Raw genomic sequence first — 23,440 nt, 5'->3', positions numbered from 1 at the left:
CAATTTCAGAGGGCTTTTAATTTCCACATTCATATGTTTCCTTTTAAAGGTCTTTTAAATAATAAAATTTAAACAAGTTGTTATAAGCTTTCCCTTCACCCTACCTCCTCATTTTAAAAGGAACTTAACATTTTCTTTTCTGTACTTTGTTTTTTCATGATTGTTTTGCAGCAAGGGCAAGTACTTTGTAACCTTCCCATATCCGTATATGAATGGGCGCCTTCATTTGGGACACACATTTTCTTTATCCAAATGTGAGGTAATGTTTCTTCTGTGGTTAACATAATGGGATTGAGGGTCTTTGATAAATACTATTTTGAAGAAAATGGCATGTATGGGATTTATTTCCTGTTAAGAGAACTTAGAATTCCTTAATTTTAAGCCTAAATTTTATATTTTTACCTATATTAAATATTCTTATATTTAATTTGTATATGCTGTGTGTATGTGTGCAGGGTTCTAATTATTTATGCATGGTCATAAGTAATTCCTTTTTGGTGAAAAGACAGAAAAAAAGAACAATGGGCCAGAATTTTGGAATGACTTCCTTCTTTTCTTTTTCTTTCTTTCTTTCTTTTTTTTTTTTTTTTTAATATTTATTTATTTATTTTTGAGTGGGGCAGGGAAGGGCAGACAGAGGGAGACAGAGAATCCCAAGCAGGCTCCACATTGTTAATGCAGAGCCTGATGTAGGGCTCGTTCTCATGAACCTGATATCATGACCTGAGCTGAAATCAAGAGCCAGACTCTTAACTGACTGAGCCACCCAGACGCTCCAGGGAATGACTTCCTTCTAAAGCAAGAGAGGAAGAAGAAATCTGAGCCCATGATCTTCATGAACAGTCAACATTCTGTATTCATCTAGCATTTAAACTTATAATTTAAATTTAGTTTTCTTTTTGTAGTTTGCAGTAGGATACCAGAGACTGAAAGGAAAAACTTGTCTGTTTCCCTTTGGTTTACACTGTACTGGAATGCCTATCAAGGTAAGATTGCTTTTGGGATTGGTTCCTACTCTTTTTAGCTTAAGCAGATGTAATGTCCAATTTAAGAGCTTGAAATAGTATTTTCAGATATTTATTATAATGCAGTGTCTTGGCATGAGCTGAATTCATTATAGTGAAAACTATTTTTTTCAATTAGAAACAGTTAAAAAATATTTTTTTAATGTTTATTTATTTTTGAGAGAGAGAGAGAGAGTGTGAGCAGAGCAGGGTCAGAGAGAGAGACAGAGACACAGTATTCGAAGCAGGCTCCAGGCTCTGAGCTGCCAGCACAGAGCCCAATGCAGAGCTCGAACCCATGAACGGTGCGATTGTGACCTGAGACGAGGTTGCACGCTCAACCAACGGAGCCAGCCAGGTGCCCTGAGAAACAGTTTTTTTAAAGTTTATTTATTTATTTTGAGAGAGATAGAGAATGAGTGGAGAAGAGGGGCAGGGAGAGAGAGGGAGAGAATCCCAAGCAGTCTCCATGCTGTCAGTGCAGAGCTCAATGCAGGGCTCAAATGCATGAACTGTGAGATCATGACCTTGAGCCGAAGTTGGAAGCTTAACTGAGTGAGCCACCCCCGTGTCCCATGAAAATTAAATTTTAAAAGGCATTTGAAGAAGTATTTAAATAAAGGGTACACGTTAAGGTCTAAGTGATTTCTTTAAACAAAAAAAAAATTATTTTTTTATTTTTTTAATTTTTATTTATTTATTTATTTATTTATTTATTTATTTATTTTTTAACGTTTATTTATTTTTGATACAGAGGGAGACAGAGCATGAACAGGGGAGGGGCAGAGAGAGAGGGAGACACAGAATCTGAAACAGGCTCCAGGCTCTGAGCTGTCAGCATAGAGCCTGACGCGGGGCTCGAACTCACAGACTGTGAGATCATGACCTGAGCCAAAGTCAGACGCTCAACTGACCAAGCCACCCAGGTGCCCCCCAAAAATTTTTTTTAACATTTATTTATTGTTGAGAGACAGAGACAGAGCATAAGCAAGGGACAGGCAGAGAGTGAGGGAGACACAGAATCCAAAGCAGGCTCCAGGCTCTGAGCTGTCAGCACAGAGCCTGATGCAGGGCTTGAACCCACGAACTGCGAGATTATGACCTGAGCCGAAGTCGGGCGCTCAACCAACTGAGGCACCCAGGCGCCCCAGGTCTAAGTGATTTCTCAGTAATTTTTGTATCTCTATTGGTGACCTTACATATTGCTATTTCTGTTTTCAAGTTAGGTAATAACTATTAACAAGTATTCATGACATACACAGAGTAATAAACAGTTTTTTAAATGTATAACACTATTTGTTTTAGTTGTATCATATTTTGATCATGTTTGCAAATGTCTTCGTTTGTCATAAATTTATAGTAGAAATAATTCTCAGTAAAGAAGGGGCCAGACAATTATTGTCGAAAGGATTCCTTAAATGTAAGAGGGTTGGGAAATTTAACTTCCCATTTCTTTTGCTTCTCCAACCTTTTATTATGAAAAATGTCAAACCTGCAGAACAGGTAAAAGGATAGAATGAACAGCCATATACCCTTCACTCATAGTTACCGAATATTAACATTTTCCATAATTCCTTTGGTTCTCTTAATGCACATGTAATACATGCATACTTCCTTTTCTCTGTTTCTGTGAACTCACTGAAAGTAAGTTACACATATCATGCTGTGTTACCTCTAACTACTTCAGCATGTGTCTTTTGAGAACAAAGGCATTTTATACATCATCACAGTTTCATTCTCCACTCCAAGAAATTTAACATTGATGTAATATTAGCATCTTCATCTAATCTCTAGTCAGATGTTTCCAGTTGTCCCAAAATGTCCTTTCCGGCCTTTTTTTTTACTTTGTGTGTTGTCGGTCACACGTTGCATTTGGTCATTAATTCTTTTTGGTTTCTTGTAGTTTGTCATGACGTTGATGTCGTTGAAGAGTGTATGGTAGTTATTTTGTAGAATGGTCCATAGTCTGAATTTTCTGATTGTTTCTTCATGATTACATCTGGGTTAAATATTTTGACAAGAATACTACATTGGTGAGGCGTAAACTTCCCATTGTATCACATCAAAAGGCATAGAATGGCACTTTGTCCCATTTTAATGATGTTGAGCTAGTAACTGTCAGATTTCATTCTGAAGGTGGGTTGTTGAAAAGTAATCTGCAGATGATACTTTGGGAGCCTCTGAATATCTGGTTATCCAATAACCCAGTGGTTTTAGCATCATTTGATGCTTCTTGTCTGCTTCACTTATTGAATAAGTGTTTATAAAATGGTGACTTTCTAGTTGTGTCATTCTTTCCTTATTAGTTAACTGAAATTCTTCTGCATGGAAGAGTCCCCTTCGTTTTTAAAAGTCATAATCCTATATTTGCATTTTTCTCTTAACTTTAACTTGGTGTCATCTTTGTGTATATATATATATTACATATACATATATGATACATATAGTATATATGTACGTGTATATACACGTACATAATATATATACATATATAATATATATGTATGATATGTGTTATATGTGATATTATAGTGTAATTGAGAGGAGCTGGGGTGGAAAGCCAAAGTTCATGTGTTATCTCTGTAGCTTGCTAGATTTATAACTTTTGGATAAACCCCTTCATCTCTCAAGTGTGTGTTTTCTAACTAAATACCTGTCCTATCTACCTTGGAAGGTTGTGATGATGATGGTGATATAAAATAGTCATCTTTAAATTGATAAATGCTGTGATTCATATTGTTATTCAAAATGATAACGCTATGTCTTACGTTTTTCTCTTAAAAAAATTTTTTTTTCATGTTTATTTTAGTTTTGAGAGAGAGACAGAGACAGAGTATGAGCAGGGGAGGGGCAGAGAGGGAGACACAGATCAGAAGCCGACTCCAGGCTCTGAGATGTTAGCACAGAGCCCAACGCAGGCCTCGAACTGGTGAACCACCAGATCAGGACCGGAGTTGAAGTCGGATGCTCAACTGACTGAGCCACCCAGGCACCTCATGTCTTATGTATTTTTAAACTTTTAATGTGTAACAAAGTATACTACATTAAGAACTTTGAGTGTTGAATAAATGCTTGCTGAATAAAAGCAGTAAAATACTAATGTATAAATTAGTGAATTTTGAGGTACATGAATTTTATCATGTGAGTTTTCTATTGTGATCCACATGTGTATAGGTGTATTGCAGAAAATTTCAGAGTCAATTTTAGTTGGCTGTAAAAATATCAAAAAATTCAAATTGTTTCTACCTCAAATTTTGAACTTCACTCTAATGTTGTATTTGTTATAGGCATGTGCTGATAAACTGAAAAGAGAAATAGAGCTTTATGGTTGCCCCCCTGATTTTCCAGATGAAGAAGAGGAAGAGGAAGAAATCAATGTTAAAACAGAAGATGTAATAATTAAGGATAAAGCCAAAGGAAAAAAGGTTTGGTGGTTAATAATATTTATTTTGGTTGAAATTTTATATTTGTCTGATTTATATTTGTCTTTTTTTTTTAATGTTTATTTACTTTGACAGAGTGTGCATGAGGGAGGGGCAGAGAGAGGCAGGCTCTATGCAGTGAGCACAGAGCCTGAGGTGGGGTTTGATCTCACATACCATGAGATTACAATCTGAGCCGAAATCAAGAGTCAGACGCTTAACTGACTGAGCCACCCAGGTGCCTTGTCTAATTTATCTTTGTATTTTCAGGACTTAGCACATAAAAAGTACTCAGTAATTCTGAAAAAGTAACAAAGCCAGAAATTTTTTTTCTGACTTTTCGATGGCCCCTTTCCCCCCCCTTTTGCTTTTTTCGGCAATAAATTTTAGATTTAGAGAAGAATTGCAAGGTAGAGCGGAGTTCCCTCATGATCCCCTAAGTTCCCTAAGGTTACATCTTACATAACCATGTACAACCCTGAAAGCTAAGAAATAAACATTTGAACAATCCTATTTACTGAACTACAAACCTCATTTGACTTTGAACAGTTTTTTCATTAACACCCTTATTCTGTTTGCAGGTCTAATCCAAGATTCCACATTGCATTTACTTGTCACATCTCCTTAGTATGTCTCCTTAGTCTCTTCCATCTTTGTCTTCCTTGATTTTCACACTTCTGGAGAGCGCTGGTCAGATAGTTTATAGAATGTCCCTCAATTTGAGTTTGTTTAATGCTTTCTCATGAGTCATGAGTTGATTGAGAGGTGACATGTCCTCCTCATTGCATCGTATCAGTGAGTGTATGATATTGGTATCTCATTACTGGTGATGTTAACCTTGATCATTTGGTTTAGGTGGTGTCTGTCAGGTTTTTCTATTGTAGGGACTCCATTTTCCCCCTTGATTTGTATATATTTCGAGAGATACTTTGAGGATATGGAAATAGTACTATTTATTTATTTATTTATTTATTTATTTATTTATAATGTTTATTTATTTTTGAGAGACAGATCATGAGTGGGAGGTGGGCAGAGAGAGGGGAAGACAAGCTCCAGGCTCTGGGCTGTCAGCACAGAGCCTGACGCAGGGTTCGAACCCATGAACTCTGAGATCGTGGCCTGAACCGAAGTTGGACACTTAACCGACAGCCACCCAGGCGCCTCAATATCTTCTTTTTTTTTTTTTTTTTTTAATTTTTTTTTTTTCAACGTTTATTTATTTTTGGGACAGAGAGAGACAGAGCATGAATGGGGGAGGGGCAGAGAGAGAGGGAGACACAGAATCGGAAACAGGCTCCAGGCTCTGAGCCATCAGCCCAGAGCCTGACGCGGGGCTCGAACTCACGGACCGCGAGATCGTGACCTGGCTGAAGTCGGATGCTTAACCGACTGCGCCACCCAGGCGCCCCTCAATATCTTCTTTTTAAATATTTTCTCATTAATTTTAGCATTCATCTGTGGATCTTGCCTGCTTGCTATAGTTATTACTGTGTTCTTTTTTTTTTTTTTTTTTTTTTTTTAATGTTTGTTTATTTTTGAGAGAGGGAGAGAGAGAATTCCAAACAGGCTCCACACTGTCAGTGCAGAGCCTGATTTGGGGCTTGAACTCATGAACTGTGAGATCATGATCTGAGCTGAAATCAAGAGTCAGATGCTTATTTGACTGTGCCACCTAGGCATCCTATTACTGTGTTGTTCTAATAGTGATTTTCCATTTCCCTCATTCTTTCTCCATTTATTACCTAGAATTCTTCTGAAAAGAATAGTTGTCCTCTCTTCCCCAGTTACTTATTTATTCAGTCCCTTTTTATATTGGTATGGATTCATGCATATTTATTTTATTCTTTGGGTTATACTCCAGTACTCTCTGGTGTTTTGGGGGTTGTTATTGTAATTACTCAACTAGTTCTGATTTTGGCCATTGAGAGTCTTTTATGCTGGCTCCTGTGGCTATCTGATATGCTCCCATCTTTTTTCTTTTCTTTCTTTTTCTATTATTTTCTGGTGCCAATATACTACAGCTTTGTCTTATATTTTCCCTGTTCCATCCCTGGAATCAACCACATCCCCAAGGAGGCCTGTTTCCTTTAGTTGAGAAATGGTATTTAGAAAACTAAGTTCTGAATGCTAGGTATACTCATTGTAGCTCCTTTCAGTAGAAAGCGGAAAGAAATATATGTATTAACCCTGGTAACCCACATATATGCACCTGTCTATAATAGTTCTTTATCTCTATATATGTTTGAAAAGTTCTTACTGTGAGGCACCTGGCTAGCTTATTTGATAGAGCATGTGACTCTTGATCTTGGGGTCATGAGTTTGAGCCCCACAGTGGGGTTAGAGTTTACTTCAAAAAAAAAAAAAAAGTTCATACTGATAACTTTGGCTCCCTGTTAGCACCATAAGGCTCATTCTAGCATTCTCCTTTTGCCAATTTGTGACTTCTTTCTCTGACATTGAGAAATCTGGCCCTCATTATTTATAGTATATGATTTATTTAATCCTAGTCTACTGGTAGTTCAGAACTGCTTAACCATACTCCTGGGAGGAACAGTTTTACCAACTAAAGTACAGTGTTTGTATATACTTTTTGTCCTTAGAATCTAGTCAACATATTCTTTTCCAAAGTTACTTCTTTTTTTTTTTTTTTTTTTTTTTTTAGTAAGCTCCATGCTGAACATGGGGCTCTTGAAGTCAAAGTCCCTGAGATCAAGTCGCATGTTCTACTGACTGAGCCAGCCATGCACCCCCCAAAGTTGCTTTTATTTATTTTTTAAATTGTTTTTATTAGTTATTTTAAAAACACATTTTTTTTTTTAATGTTTATTTACTTTTGAGACAGAGATACAGAGAGTGAGCAGGGTAGGGGAAGAGAGAGAGGGAGACACAGAATCTGAAACAGGCTCCAGGCTTTGAGCTGTCAGCACAGAGCTTGATGTGGGGCTCGAACCCACGAACTATGAAATCATGACCTGAGCCAAAGTCAGACGCTTAACCGACTGAGCCACCCAGCTGCCCCTTTATTAGTTATTTTTGAGAGAGAGAGAGTGTGAGCAGGGGAGGGGCAGAAAGAGCAGGGGACAGAGAATCTGAAGTAGGCTCGGGGCACCTGGGTGGCGCAGTCGGTTAAGCGTCCGACTTCAGCTCAGGTCACGATCTCGCGGTCCGTGAGTTCGAGCCCCGCGTCGGGCTCTGGGCTGATGGCTCAGAGCCTGGAGCCTGTTTCCGATCCTGTGTCTCCCTCTCTCTCTGCCCCTCCCCCGTTCATGCTCTGTCTCTCTCTGTCTCAAAAATAAATAAACGTTAAAAAAAAAAAAAAAAAAAAGAATCTGAAGTAGGCTCTGTGCTGACAACAGTGAGCCTGATGTGAGGCTTGAACCCACGAACCATGAGATCATGACTTCACCTAACGTCGGGTGCTCAATCGATTGAGCCACCCAGGTGCCCCCCACTCCCCGACAAAGTTACTTCTAAAGCTCCTTTTTTTTCCACTCACTTCAAAGTGTGGTTGTATCATATATTAATAATACTGTTTGATACATTTGTCACAGTCTGCATTTCATCTTTGGTTCCTCCCATATCCTGGTTGATTTTTTAAACAAATGTATATACAATAAAATTCAATCTTTTTAGCAGATAGTGGTGTTGGTTTGACAAACACATGGAGTTGTTTCTTTTTTTTTTTACTTTTTTTTTAAATGTTTGTTTAATTTTGAGAGAGTGAGACAGAGTGTGAGTGGGGGAGGGGCAGAGAGAGAGGGAGACACAGAATCCAAAGTAGGCTTCAGGCTCTGAGGTGTCAGCACAGAGCCTGATGCAGGGCTCAAACCATGAGATCATGGTCCAGCCGAAGCTGGACTCTTAACCGACTGAGCCACCCAGGCGCCCCTGGAGTCGTGTTTCTAACCCCACAGTACCATACAGAGCAGTTCTATCACCTCCCAAATTCCTTCCCTGTCTTTATAGGTTTATAGTTCAACTCCTTTACCCACCTCCAATGCCTGACATTTGGTTGCCTTTTTGATATTGGTAAATATTAGAAGAGGACAAAACTCTTGTCTGTAGCTTATTCGTAACTAAAAAAGATACATATGGCATTAGGAAGAAGGAAATCGAGCTTGGTGCTGACATCTTATCTTTGATGATAATTCTTTATGGTTTCAACGATTTAGTTACCTCTGGTGTCAAGGTCTTAATATCAGACTGTTCGGTTTGACAGACAGAATAGCACATCTCAATTCGTTAGTAATCTGACATATCAACAGTATGTTTTGGAATAGAAAAATTACTACTAAATGGGCTTATTTACTTAAAATGATTGTGGTCCTAGAATTTGGTAATCATTTGTTGGTTGGTTCTTGATGGAGTTTGTTTTTACTGGTTATTTTCAGAGTAAAGCTGCTGCTAAAGCTGGATCTTCTAAATATCAGTGGAACATTATGAAATCCCTTGGTCTGTCTGATGAAGAGATAGTCAAATTTTCTGAAGCAGAACATTGGCTTGATTATTTCCCACCACTGGCTATTGAGGATCTGAAGAGAATGGGCTTGAAGGTATGTCCATCACCCCTATAGTTTAAGAAAATATGAAGAACACATTTGTATTTATGTGATTTCTGTGAGTTTGGACCATCTCATAATTTAGAATAATTTATTCCACCTGTATTCCAGTAATGAATTAGTTCTTTTATTATTATGGGCCTTGATGTAAGCAGCGAAGTACTTTAATATTTGTTGTATTGAAAATGTTTTAATGTGTTAGCAATTAGTAGAAGGGAATTCTGTTCAAAGACTATGAAGAAGGCAAAGGTTAGTTTGTATATTTAGGAATACACAACGGTGTTATTTAAATGTTCCTTCTTAACTTATAATTTCTATATGTTATATGAATGTGTGCTTAAAAACTTACATGTTAAATACAAGTTAATATAATTATAATATATATTTAATAGGTGGAACTTGAATATTGTTTTCCTTTTAATGTTCGATATAATTTTAAGTTGGAAAATAAAGAGTGGAAGAGTAAATAATTGGTGGGAGTTTTTATTCATAGAAACTATACACATTTCTCAAAAATCATGTATTTTTTCTGTAGGTCGACTGGCGTCGCTCCTTCATCACCACTGATGTTAATCCTTACTATGATTCATTTGTCAGGTGGCAGTACTTAACATTAAGAGAAAGAAGTAAAATAAAATTTGGGAAGCGGTGAGTTTGTTGTCCTTCAGTATAATAAAGCAAAAATTTCACTCTGCATTGTAATTCAGTGCCCGATAGATAGCTTCTTTTTTTCATTATCCTTTCTCTTCTTATAACTTTTTTCCTTTTTGTTCTCATGTCTCCTTTGTTTTCCTTTTTGTCTTACCAGCATTTTAGTGTTTTACCAGTGTTTAATGTCTCTGAGCTGCTAAAAAGAGGGAGAATAGGAGTATTGGCCGTTATGATCTCCCTAAAGATTCTTTTCAGTATTTTCAGTCAAGCAGAAAAAGAATTTTATATATGTGTTAGTTTATCTACTTTTTCTATAAATTGTTTAAGATTCTTCCTTGATTCTATGGATTAATTAAAAACTATGTGTGCTTCATAACTGAATTTATATTTTAGAATCTGTTTCATACCCACCGGCACAAAAAGAGACACTTCGAATCTGTTTCATACCACAAAGCCAAGATCGGTGCATAGTTTTCAGGGGTATTACCTTTAATGAAGGCAGAAAGCTTTCATTAAATAGGCTGGCCACTACTCATAAAAGCATAAATAATTGATGTAGACATTTGTTCAGTTAAAAGTTTTAGTTATGGGGCGCCTGGGTGGCGCAGTCGGTTAAGCGTCCGACTTCAGCCAGGTCACGATCTCGCGGTCTGTGAGTTCGAGCCCCGCATCGGGCTCTGGGCTGATGGCTCAGAGCCTGGAGCCTGTTTCCGATTCTGTGTCTCCCTCTCTCTCTGCCCCTCCCCCGTTCATGCTCTGTCTCTCTCTGTCCCAAAAATAAATAAACGTTGAAAAAAAAAAAAATTAAAAAAAAAAAAAAAAAGTTTTAGTTAGAAGAAATATTGTAAGATATTAGCAGTAAAGGCAAATACATTAGGATAAAACTTGTATATTATAATAATATTTGTCACTTATTATTTATTTTTTAGGTATACCATTTATTCTCCAAAAGATGGACAGCCTTGTATGGATCATGATAGGCAAACTGGAGAGGTAATTATTTGTGACATAGAGTAGCTATTATAATAATTCTCACTATGGCCATAGAGTTTACGGAATAGATAAGGAACCTAAAAATAATTTTATTTCAGTGCTGAGGTGTATTCTGGTGGCTGTGAAGAGGGAAACAGAATGTTACTGTAAGATTCTGTGTCTTGTCTAAGACCTTGTTACTCCAAAGGTGGTCCTAGGACCAGCTGCATCTCATCTGCTTGTGAGAGAAAAGCACATTCTTGGGCCTCATCCCCAAATTGCTGAATAAGAAGCTCTGAGGGTGGAGCCCAGGAATCTGTCTTTAATAAGCTTTCAATATGACTCACATGTAGGCTGTTTGAGGAGCACTCCCTGGAGAATACACTGCTCTAAAAAGAGAGATGGGGCAAGGTAATGAGATATGTGGCTAACTGATGTACACAGATTCCATTTATACTTGCTTTGATCATGTGCTTGCTTATTTCTAAAGTACTTCTAGCCATGCATGACATCAGTTCATTCTACATTCCTTAGTAACATTATTCTTTGTAATACTTGAGTGAAGCTAGGGTCATTTGCCTAAAGCTGTGGCACAGTAAATCAACAACAATGCCAGAATCTGAACTTAGGATTCCCTATGAGTGCATCTTCCTTTGTTACCATCTTTGAATGCATTTGTAGTCTAGCGACTACTTTTCGAAGTTTGCTTTCAATTATGGTGTAACTTATCTAACAGAAATGAGAGTTGATCAAAATTTTGAATTCAGAAGACCCAGTTTACTGACTGTATTAACTTTTAATATGGTCAACACCAGCAGTATCCTAAATTCCAGTAGTATGCCATAGTTTTTCAAAGCATTTTACTATTCATTTGTCTTATGTGTTCTTTGGGTAAGTCCTGTGTGAGTCACAGTACGGTTATATTACAGTTGAAGGAATGAAGTCTCAGAGAGACTTTGTCTCCCTTGGATCAAGGTATTAGTAACAGCCCAAGCTAGGTTTTGAATGTTTGTGCTCTGGCCCCTGGTCCAATATATTTCTATGATGCCTGCTCTGGGGGATTGTTTGATTACATATTCTGACTCCCATTTTGGTAAACAGTGTTTTGGGTGATTACTCTAAGTCACTTTTTCCCTCCTCATTCTTCACTCTCAAGTGAATTCTTAGCAAACTGTCCTTACTTAGTAGAGTCTGGGCCTCCTTTACCAGTTCTGATTTGGTGTGGAGTGGGAAGGTGGTCTTTCAAGTCACTTCTTACACCTTAGACTTTATGGGAATACAGTCAGCTCCCTACTGGCTGACTCCTCCTTGTAAGAAAGAATTATTCTAACAATGCAAGAATCCATCTAAGAAATTTGAATCCGATCTCTCACTTCTATGTGTGGGTTTAATTCAAGTCTTTTTTCTTCTTAAGGTTTGGTTTTGTTTATTTGTTTAGGGTGTGGGACCTCAGGAATATACTTTAATCAAGTTGAAAGTGCTTGAGCCGTACCCATCCAAATTAAGGTAGGTTCGCTGCAGAGTTATTGCATTATCTTTTTGAAGTAACAGATAGATGCAATAGAATCCACAACACTTTTTTGCGTAAACATATATTTTTTTCTTCTTAGTGGCCTGAAAGGGAAAAATATCTTCTTGGTAGCTGCTACTCTCAGACCTGAGACCATGTTTGGACAGACCAACTGTTGGGTTCGCCCTGATATGAAGTACATTGGGTTTGAGACGGCGAATGGTGATATATTCATCTGCACCCAGAGAGCCGCCAGGAATATGTCATACCAGGGCTTTACCAAACACAATGGAGTGGTGCCTGTTGTTAAGGAATTAATGGGAGAGGTGAGTTGGGTAGCAGATTTTTAATTTTAGTGCTTAAATTTAGAGGAACATTTTATCCATGACACTTGAGAAAAGAGCATTGGAAAAATCATTTTAATTGAGGAATACATGCAATGTGTAAATCGTAAGTTCAGTATTTTGGTGCAGTTTTATTACATGTGTACACTCCACCCTAATCAAGATACAGACCAGTTCCACTAGTCCAGACGGTGCTCCCACGTCCATCTTGCAGTCAGTACCCACCCCTCTTCCACAAAGGTAACCACCACTCTGCCTTTAGTCACCAAAGATTAGTTGCTGTTCTTGAACTTTACATAATTGAATTATATAATCTGTACTCTTTTGTGTCTGGCTTCTTTTGCTCAACATTAAGTCTTTGAGATTCATACATGTTGTGTGTAGTAGATTTGTTCTTTTTTTATTGCTGTGGAGTATTCCTTGTATGACTATATCACTATAGCATTTTTGACTCTTATGTTTCAGTTCAGTAAGTATCTGCTTGAAAAATATAGACAGTCCTCCCCGAGAGATTTAATGGTTGCAGTGTAATATGATTACCTGTGTTTCTGGTATAGAATTGCAGCTGTTTGTTTTTCTGAAGAATCTTGGTTGATGGTAACTAAATCTGGACGATTATATAGCTTTTATTCTTACACTTTATTTACTTACCAAAATTTCAGAGTATATTTTATTAAACCCTTTCATAAATGCTAATCTTAGGTATCTTGATAAATCACATTTTCAAATTTTTTTAATGTTTATTTTTGATTTTTAAAAAAATATTTATTTTTGAGGCGAAACAGAGTGTGAGCAGGGGAGGGGTAGAGAGAGAGGGACACACAGAATCCGAAGCAGGCTTCAGGCTCTGAGCTGTCAGCATAGAGCCCAACGTGAACTGTGAGATCATGACCCGAGCCAAAGTCAGACACTTAGTTGTCTGAGCTACCCAGGTGCCCCTCTTCCTCTTTTTAATATACAGATGGCAATATATTTTGGGGCATCTGGCTGGCTTAGTCAGAAGAGTGTGTGACTCTTAATGTCAGGGTCCTGAGTTTGAATTCTGCACTGGGGGGTAGAGATTACTACAAAAAAACCCAAAACCCAAAAAACAAAAATGGCAGTATACTTTATCACATTTTTCTGCATCTTGCTTTCTTCTTTTTTCTTTTCCTTAGCTATGTCTTGGTATTTGCCTTGTGGGTGCATAGCTTCCTTATGTCTTATGTTTTGCAGCCACATAAGTAGTCCATTGTGTGGCTGTACCACAGCGTATTTAACCATTTTCTATAATGCACATTTGAATAGATTCCTGTCGTTTTTCTGTTACAAGCAGTGCTGCCACTTCTCATCAGCTGTTGGAGTTGTGTCTGAGAAGTTTTTAGGAATAGTGTTAATAACACAGATTTTTCCTGTTACTAGTGCAATTTCTTTCCCTGTAAATTTGAACAGATTTTGGAGTGAGGAAAATGGGTGGTATAAATTAAAAAATAGCTTTTAGCCCTTAAGACTGTTACGATATTTAGCCTTCACCCACGTGACTGTAAGTTCCATAAAAGCAGTTTCTCTTTGAATAAAGCGGGCTGGTGGGAACTGTGTGGAATTGAGAAGTGCAGTCTTTAGCTTAGTTTTGAGGGTATGGGTTCAGTATTGTTGAATCTTTGGATTTTTTTTAAGAGAAACTAGATGTATGTTTTTCATACAATTTGTCTTCCTAATCATTGTTTTTGTTTTTTTTTAAAGTTTATTTATTTACTTTAATTTGGAGAGAGAGCTAGAGAGCAAGTTGGCGAGGGGCAGAGAGAGAGGGAGACAGAATCCCAAGCAGGCTCTGTGCTTTCAGCGCAGAGCCCTATGTGGGGCTTGAACTCACTGTGAGATCATGACCTGAGCCGAAGTCAAGAGTCGGCTGCTCAACCAACTTAGCCACTCAGGTGCCCTGCTAATCATTGTTTTAAATGGATATACAGTATTTTATTTTGTTTATATCTCATATTTTGTTAAATGCTTTTTCTATCATTTAAATTTTAGCTGTTTCCAGGTTTTGCTGTTGTAGTTAACACAGCATTGGGTAGACTTCTCAAAGAAAAAATGTTTTTTTCTTTTGAGGTAAATTCCTAGGACTGGCTGGATCTAAGTTGTGTGAATGTTTTTGTGTCTCGCTATGATTCTTATATCATTTCCCTTAAGGAGTACAATGCCACCAGCATTTTTAGTCTAGTGTGTATAAAAGAATGAGTTTGTTTTACTTCCTGTATTTTTGAATGTTAGCTTCTCAGGGCTTAAAAATATTAACACTTTTAAATTTGAGTGAGTAAAATAAGTTTTTTCACCTTTTATGCTGATCTTTTTGTTGCACAGGAAATGCTTGGTGTGTCGCTTTTTGCACCTTTGACATCTTATAAGGTGATCTATGTTCTTCCAATGCTCACCATTAAGGAGGATAAAGGTAAAGAGTTTCTTTCTTTCTTTCTAGAAATACTTTGGTGATTGCATTCTGGTTGTATTAATTAACTCCATACTTTCTTGTATAAGGCACTGGTGTGGTCACAAGTGTTCCTTCTGACTCCCCTGATGATTTTGCTGCCCTCAGAGATTTGAAGAAAAAGCAAGTGAGTATCTGAGTTTCATGTTGTTATTAATTCTTTATCATCTCATTATGTACCATTGAACCAACTATGAAATGAAAAAGCTATCATATCTTGGAACTGTTATCTCTACCTTGTTTCTATATGTGTATATATTTGAAACATAATATTTCACAGAATTTTTAAGACTTCTACTAGAGTTTAGGTTTACAATAAATTGGAGAGGAAGGTAGAGAGATTCCCCTTGTTCCCACACATGCACAGCCTCCGCCATTATCAACATCCCCCACCAGAGTGGTGCATTTCTTACCACGGATCAACCTGCATTGATGCATTATAATTCCCCAAAGTCCATAGTTTACCTTAGGGTTCACTCTTGGTGGTGTATATTTGGGTTTGGACAACTGTATAATGACATAGATTCATCATTATTATATCATATAGAGTATTTTTGCTGCCCTAAAAGTCCTGTGTGCTCTTTTTGTTCATCTCTCTCCCCTGTGACCATGCTGTCAGTGCAGAGCCCCATGTGGGCTCGATCTCACGAAGCATGAGACCATGACCTGAGCTGAAATCAAGAGTCGGATGCTTAACTGACTGAGCCACCTTGGTGCCCAATGTCTTTTAATTCTTGGTACTGTCTTTTGCAGAGCAGCTTTTAACTTTAATGAAGTTTGATTGTTATTTCTTTCACAGATTAGGTCTTTGATATTGTATCTAAAAAGGCACCACCATACCCATGGTCATTTAAGTTTTCACCTATGTTAGCTTCTAGGAATTTTATAATTTTATGTTTTACATCTAGGTCTGTGATCCATTTTGAGTTAATTTTTATGACAGTGTAAGCTCTATGTCTAGATTCATTTTTTTTTTTTTTTTTTTTTTTTGCACCTGGGTGTCTAGTTATTCCAGTAACATTTGTTGAAAAGACTATCTTTGAATTATCGTATTGCCTTTTCTCCTTTGTCAGAGATCAGTTGACTCTCTTTATGGGCTCACTATTTTGGTGCACTGAACTATTTGTCTCTTCTTTCCAGCACTACACTGTCTTGATTACTGTAACTTTATAGTAAGTCTTGAAGTCAGATAGTGTCCGTCCTCCAATTTTTTTTTTTAGTACTGAGTTCACTATTCTGGGTCTCTTGCTTCTGTATAAAGCTTTGCGATCAATTTGTTGATATTCATAAAATAACTTGTTGGGATTTTCATTGAGATTGCGCTGAATCTGTAGGTTAAATTGGAATTGGTAAGAATTGACATCTTGGCAATACTGAATCTTTCAGTCCATGAACATGAAGTATCTCTCCATTTATTTAGTTCTTTGATTCTCTTCATAGAGTTTGTAGTTTTTCTCACGTAGATCTTATGTATGTTTTGTTACTTTTGTACCTAAGTATTTGATTTTGGACGGGACGCTAATATCAGTGGTACTGTGTTTTTAGTTTTGAATTCTACTTGTTCATTTTTAGTATATTGGAGTGCAGTTAACTTTTTTTTTTTTTAAGTTTATTTACTTATTTTGAGCGAGGGAGAGAGAGAGAGAGAGAGAGAGAGAATGCGAGTGGGGGAGGGGCAGAGAGAGCAAGGGACCGAGAGAGAATCCTAAGCAGGCTCCGTGCTGTCAGTGCAGAGCTTGATGTGGGGCTCAGGCTCACAGACTTCGAGACCATGAACTGAGCTCAAATCGAGAGTTGGTTTTAATTGACTCAGTCATCTGAGGTACCCCTGGAATGCGATGAACTTTTGTATATTAACCTTGTATCCTGCAACTTTGCTACAATTGCCTGTTAGTTCCAGGAGTTTTTTTCCCTTCATTCTTTTGGATTTTCCTACGCAGATGATCATTCCATCTATGAACAAAGACAGTTTTATGCCTTCCTTCCCAATCTGTATACCTTTTATTTTATTTTCTTCCCTTATTGCATTAGCAAGGGCATTCAGAACGATATTGAAAAGAAGTGATGAGAGGAACATCCTTGCTTCATACCTGATCTTAGTGGGAAAACTTTGAATTTCTCATCCTTAGGTGTGATATTAGCTATGGGTTTTTTGTAGATAGTCTATCAAGTTTTAGAAGGTCTGCATCTATTCCAGTTTACTAGGATTCTTTATCAGGAATGGGTGTTGGATTTTTTTCAAATGCTTTTCTTGCATCTCTTAATAGGATCATGTGATTTTTCTTTTTTAATGTTTTGCTGGATTCCATAAAACTTTAGAAAAAGTTGTGATATTCATATTCACATTTTCACTGCAACCTAGAATATGAACCTCATTTTCAGTGGTGTATGTGTGTGTGTGTGTGAATTTTTGCTTTTGGCTTGCTCTTTCTTTTTAATTTTTTAAAATGTTTTTATTTTATTTTATTTTTTTTTGAGAAAGAGACAGAACATGAGTGGGGGAAGGGCAGAGAGAGAGGGACACACAGAATCTGAAGCACAGATTGTCAGTCTGTGCTGTCAGTCAGCACAGAGCCCTACGCGGGGCTCGAGCTCACAGACCATGAGATCATGACCTGAGCCGAAGTTGGACGCTTAACTGACTGAGCCACCCAAGCACCCCATTTGACTTACTATTTCATCATTTAAGCAATTCACTGTAATTTAAACTGTTGAGTTTTTTAGTGACATAGATCTCTTCTTGAGATATTTGGTAAAATTAAAAAATTTCTATACGAAAGGGAGAACAAATAGTTTATATTTTAAATTCTATTTGTTTATTTAGGAGAACAAATATTTTTAAAAAAGTTTTGGAGTTTGTTCTCTCAATGATTATGCCAATAAAGTGTTGATCATTAGTGTTAATTTGTAAAATTTTTTTGTAGGCCTTACGAGCAAAGTATGGAATTAGAGATGACATGGTCTTGCCATTTGAGCCGGTGAGTACACTGAGGACTCAGAATATTCATACCCATCTCTTTGTCATTGAAAAAAAGAGCTAGCATTTTCCTTGTAACAAAATTAAATAATTAGTGGATATAAAAATAAGAGGGAGTTTGCTTAGAGTTTATTTACTTTAATTTGCTATCTGTTGTGGCACTTAAGAGTGAGAGAAAGACCAAGAGTAAGTATTTTCTTAGCACCTGGCACCTGCAGTTCTGAAACAAACAATGTTTTTAGCATCACCAGTTTTATAGTAGCTTATTTTGCTAGTAGGGCCAATTTCCAAGCTTCTAAAGACAAAATTTTGCCATGTTAGCCATGAATGTTTATGTTTTCGTATTAGTGCCTGGTGAAGAAAAAAAAAATTTAGTTACTAGCAAGTAACTTTCATGAAGAATCTAGAAGACTTTTTATAAGCCAGAAGTAAGACCATCCTTAGATTTAGTTTTTTATATCGTTTTGCTAGTTTTACAATTATATGCCAGTACAGGGTTGTGAGCTGGAGAAGGTGTGTTATATAGTGAGGGAGGGACAATTTAGGGGTTGGTGCAGAGAATTTGGGTAGTTCCTGTGGAGGAGAGTAAGAAGACAAATTCACAGCTGGATGTTAGTCACAGTGATTACCTAATGTGTGGTGCTCTTGTAATGGTGTATAAAATCTGAAATGACTTCATTGGACAGTAAAGGCAAATGAATTATGCACCATAGGGCCGTTTTTTATGATCATTCAGTGTGAATAAGGTCCTGAAATTGCTGTTCTTTACAGGTGCCAATCATTGAAATCCCAGGTTTTGGAAATCTTTCCGCTGTAACCATTTGTGATGAGTTGAAAGTTCAAAGCCAGAATGACCGAGAAAAACTTGCGGAAGCTAAGGAGAAGTTATATCTAAAAGGGTTTTATGATGGTGTAAGTTATAATTTTTTAGCTTTGCTCTGTATATTTTTCAATGATTTAGAAGAAAATAGAAAGATTCAATATAGTTTCACCTACATACTGATTTGAGAGATGATATGAGATTGTGTTCTTCTGTTTCCAAATTTATTTATTTTTTGTTCAATGGCCCTTATAGAAATTATATATTTGTGTCTTTTAGGAATGTCTAAGAAATGAGTTTCTTGAGAAGATTATTTAAAGTTAGTTCATGTTATTATGGAGTCAATTTCATAGGTTTATTGCATGGACAATACCTGGTCCCTTTTGCTCTTTTAATTGAGGAGTTCATATTTTAAATAAGCAGTTTTTCTCATTTAGTTGTTAATGTCCACTAAATGCCAGGGGAGTGCAACAGACATGTTTGGAACCTCTCTTTTCTCCTTAATTGTGCATGTGTTAATGTGGCTTACACATTTCCATGGAAAGAGGACTAGGCTAGAGGAAGTAAAAATCAAGCCAAGTTGCTAGTGACTTGAGGTTGAAACGAAGATTTTTAAGGCTATAAATGGAAATTCTTTATTTTTACCTTCACTTTCATTGTTCTGGATAACCAACAATTGGTTATGTGTCTTTTTTTTAAGTGACTTACACATTTTGGGTGGTAACAAAAGCTACCACTTATATAGATAGCACTTAAATGTTAACTTATTTAAATCTCAAAATAACCTCGTGAGGTAGGCACTATCATTCCTGTTTTACAGATGAGGAAATTGAGGCACTAAGACATTAAGTAGTTTACCCAAGATCAGCAGATAGGTAGCCAGTGGCAGAACTGGTCTACCTGGGGAGCTTGGCTCCAGGGTTTGTGCTCTTAACCACTTTACTAACGTGATCTATAAGTATAATTTTATAGTGGTCAATTAAATTGATATAAAGCACTTCAGCATGTTAGAGGATTGGAAGGTCAGAAAACATCTTTCTTTTCCATTTAAGGTAGAAACTATTTCAGAGAGAAACAGGAGTCACGTAGCTGGAGGTCAGAATATGAGCTGGAAGGGGACTGTGTGGATCTGTGACAACAATGGGCAAGCTAATACCTAGCCCTAGGATTAAATTTCCTCACTACGTTAAAGGCAGAGTTGAAAAACCAGCCTTCCTATAAGGGCCAGGTTTATCACATGGCCAAGCTAAGGAAAATGCTTGCTGGCAACAGGCAGAATTGGAAACAGAAGTCTAACTGGGGCTGAGCTGTGTGAGCTCCGTTCATTTTCCCAAAGCCTTCCTTCAGGAATGAACTGAGTGAGCCTATTGAAATTCTCTCCCCATGGAAATCTGAGAAGTGGGAAGGTAATGAGGGATCCTTCCTCATCTTGTTCGTGATAGCTATTCTAGTCATGGCAAAAGAAAAACCAAGTGTGTTGTATATATTAATCACCCAAGCTCTGGCAAAATAAAAACTTAAGATTACAAATGTGATAGATTTCACACTAAAAATATCTTAGTTGTGGATGGAAGTAAATTTAGTTAGGGAAAAATTTGGAGGGAACGCAAGGCAAATTTTAATTGTTTTGTCTGTGTTTTGTCCCCCCACTTCTCATCCTTTTAGGTAATGTTGGTGGATGGATTTAAAGGACAGAAGGTCCAAGATGTAAAGAAGACTATTCAGAAAAAGATGATTGACACTGTATGTGATAGGCCATCCTCTGAAGGCTGTTTTAGGAGAAAACGCTTTTTTTAAATTTATTTATTTATTTATTTTTTTACATTTATTTATTTTTGAGAGACAGAGTGAGACAGAACGTGAGCTGAGGAGGGGCAGAGAGAGAAGGAGACACAGAGTCTGAAGCAGGCTCCAGGCTCTGAGCAAGCATTCAGCACAGAGCCCGATGCGGGACTCAGACCCACAAACCATGAGATCATGACGTGAGCCGAAGTCGGACACCTAATGGAATGAGCTACCCAGGCATCCCTTTTTTTTTTTTTTTTTTTTTTTTAAAGTAGGCTTCATGTGCAGCCCAGAGCCCAAAGCGGGGTTTAAAGTCACAGCCTTGAGATCAAGACCTGATCTGAGATCAAGAGTGCCCCTAAACTAAATTTTGATTTCTGACAGTTATATAGGGCTTTAATACAGAGAGACTGTGGTCTGTAAAGCTTACTAAAATAAAAAACCAGCAGTTTCCTCTCCATCCTTCCCACATTCTCTTCAATTTCTCTTCCTTGGACAGGATTACTTTCAGCTGTTTTGGTTATTGCTTTTAATATTAACCTCCATCTCTCAGATCTCTAATGTAAATGCTCATAGAGTAATTTTTAAATTTTGATTTTCAGTTTTAGACATTAGCCATTGACTTTCTACCTTGGAAAATCAAGATTTAACTCTTTCTTCTACCTTGTGTCTTTCTTTCTGACCTCACCACATTTGTGTGCCCTTCTCTACCTCCCATCTTTTTAGTATAGGTACATTATAACTTAGAGCAGTAATTGTGAACGTTAAAAAAAATATTTCTTTTCATATGTTAATGTGGGATTTCCATGTTCAATTTGCTAATCTCTTTTTTTAAAGTCTTTTAGTTTATTTTTGAGAGAGAGAGAGAGAGAGAGAGAGAGAGAGTTAGCACAAGTGGGAGAGGGGCAGAGAAAGAGAATCCCAGGCAGGCTCTGCACTGTCAGTACAGAGTCCGATATGGGGCTCAAGCTCACAAACCATGAGATCACGACCTGAACCAAAGCCAAGTGAGCTACCAGGTGCCCCCATTGTGTACATTTTTGAGACATCACTGATGTACAATGGGAACTTTTCTTCCCCAGCTTTTGTTTTTCCCTGGTGTTAATAATTGTCCTTCTTGTTTTTTAATTCCTTTTTTAAATTCCTTACTTTAAATACAATGCTGTATTCCCAATCTCTGTCCCAACTCTTTATTTCTTCTTTCACTACTTTAACACGTCAGTATGCTGTTGGTTCCTTCTTGGAGAAAGCTCTTCCCCCACCTTCTGGCCTGTTTTAGTCTGGACTGGTTACTTACTGTCCTAGTGCACAAATATCTGGGATCTTCTTCCATTACTAAGAATTTTCTTTGCTTCTCTTGAGTTGGATCTCTTGTTCCCTTGATCCCATGGCTGCTGCTTAATTATTCCCTCTCTCATTTGGGTTAAGCTCTTACTCTAGTAGCTTTCCTGTAAAAGGGTACCTGGAAGGTAAATTTTTGTAAGCTTCCATGTGTGAAATATCTTGTCTATCTTCATACTTGGTTGCCTGGGGACAGAATTCTAGATTGAAAGTGGTTTTGCCTTAGAATTTCATGGACATTACCCACGGTGCTCTGGTTCAGAATGCTGTTGTGAAGTCTGAAACCATTTTGGTAATAACTCATTTTTTTTATAAATGCCCTGTTTTTCCCCCTCTCCTTCTCTTTGTATAGAATCTTGTCTTTCTTCCTGATGTTATGAAATTTCGTGATTTACTGTGGTGTAGGTCAATTTTCATTCATTTTTCTGAGTGCTTAGTGGGCTCCTTCAGCCTGAAGACTTAGGTGCTTTAATTTTGGGAAAATTTCTTGACTTTTTTCTTTGATTGTTTCATCTCTTCCTTTCCTTATTTTTTGCTTCCTGAATTCTTATTCAATTATGGGTTCTCTTAGACTCTAGAAGTGTTTTTCTTTCTGGGAGAGTCCCTCAACTTTTTCTTCCTGAGATTTTGTTTGTTTATTGTGCGTTTTTTATATCTGCTATTTGTGTGTATGTGTAAAAAAATTATTTTTGGTGTGGAAAATTTCAAATTAAAAAAGTGGAGAGTAGTGAGTTGAATTCCTGTATACTTATTATCCAGCTTCATCGTTACCAACGCAGGGCCTTTTTTTTTTTTTTTCAATATATGAAGTTTATTGTCAAATTGGTTTCCATACAGCACCCAGTGCTCATCCCAAAAGGTGCCCTCCTCAATACCCATCACCCACCCTCCCCTCCCTCCCACCCCCCATCAACCCTCAGTTTGTTCTTAGTTTTTAAGAGTCTCCTATGCTTTGGCTCTCTCCCACTCTAACCTCTTTTTTTTTTTTTTTCCTTCCCCTCCCCCATGGGTTTCTGTTAAGTTTCTCAGGATCCACATAAGAGTGAAACTATATGGTATCTGTCTTTCTCTGTATGGCTTATTTCACTTAGCATCGCACTCTCCAGTTCCAAACACGTTGCTACAAAGGGCCATATTTCATTCTTTCTCATTGCCACGTAGTACTCCATTGTGTATATAAACCACAATTTCTTTATCCATTCATCGGTTGATGGACATTTAGGCTCTTTCCATAATTTGGCTATTGTTGAGAATGCTGCTATAAACATTGGGGTACAAGTGCCCCTCTGCATCAGTACTCCTGTATCCCTTGGGTAAATTCCTAGCAGTGCTATTGCTGGGTCATAGGGTAGGTCTATTTTTAATTTTCTGAGGAACCTCCACACTGCTTTCCAGAGTGGCTGCACCAATTTGCATTCCCACCAACAGTGCAAGAGGGTTCCCGTTTCCCCACATCCCCTCCAGCATCTACAGTCTCCTGATTTGTTCATTTTGGCCACTCTGACTGGCGTGAGGTGATATCTGAGTGTGGTTTTGATGTGTATTTCCCTGATGAGGAGCGACGTTGAGCATCTTTTCATGTGCCCGTTGG

At 37.5% G+C, this 23,440-nt stretch overlaps 1 protein-coding gene and 1 long non-coding RNA gene across 2 annotated transcripts in view; one reads left to right on the top strand and one right to left on the bottom strand.

Annotated features, from left to right (window-relative positions):
* Nucleotides 1-23,440, top strand: part of LARS1 (leucyl-tRNA synthetase 1) — a 76,391-nt gene that overhangs the window by 14,147 nt on the left and 38,804 nt on the right. The window contains exons 3-15 of the mRNA XM_045492697.1: nucleotides 172-259; nucleotides 906-986; nucleotides 4,292-4,429; nucleotides 8,818-8,979; nucleotides 9,521-9,633; nucleotides 10,566-10,629; nucleotides 12,047-12,114; nucleotides 12,219-12,444; nucleotides 14,803-14,890; nucleotides 14,977-15,053; nucleotides 17,851-17,904; nucleotides 18,675-18,815; nucleotides 20,389-20,466. Coding sequence (XP_045348653.1) covers nucleotides 172-259; nucleotides 906-986; nucleotides 4,292-4,429; nucleotides 8,818-8,979; nucleotides 9,521-9,633; nucleotides 10,566-10,629; nucleotides 12,047-12,114; nucleotides 12,219-12,444; nucleotides 14,803-14,890; nucleotides 14,977-15,053; nucleotides 17,851-17,904; nucleotides 18,675-18,815; nucleotides 20,389-20,466 — 1,378 coding nt within the window. The remainder of the gene's footprint in view (nucleotides 1-171; nucleotides 260-905; nucleotides 987-4,291; nucleotides 4,430-8,817; nucleotides 8,980-9,520; nucleotides 9,634-10,565; nucleotides 10,630-12,046; nucleotides 12,115-12,218; nucleotides 12,445-14,802; nucleotides 14,891-14,976; nucleotides 15,054-17,850; nucleotides 17,905-18,674; nucleotides 18,816-20,388; nucleotides 20,467-23,440) is intronic.
* Nucleotides 9,640-21,911, bottom strand: LOC123605600. The gene is made up of 3 exons (XR_006715824.1): nucleotides 21,806-21,911; nucleotides 10,048-10,123; nucleotides 9,640-9,832 (listed from the first exon to the last, which is right to left on the bottom strand). It is a non-coding gene; the product is annotated as an uncharacterized LOC123605600 (long non-coding RNA).

Source organism: Leopardus geoffroyi, chromosome A1 (assembly GCF_018350155.1).
Source record: "Leopardus geoffroyi isolate Oge1 chromosome A1, O.geoffroyi_Oge1_pat1.0, whole genome shotgun sequence".
In the NCBI taxonomy this organism is placed as follows: domain Eukaryota; kingdom Metazoa; phylum Chordata; class Mammalia; order Carnivora; family Felidae; genus Leopardus; species Leopardus geoffroyi.
This window is presented reverse-complemented; position numbering and strand designations above follow the sequence as displayed.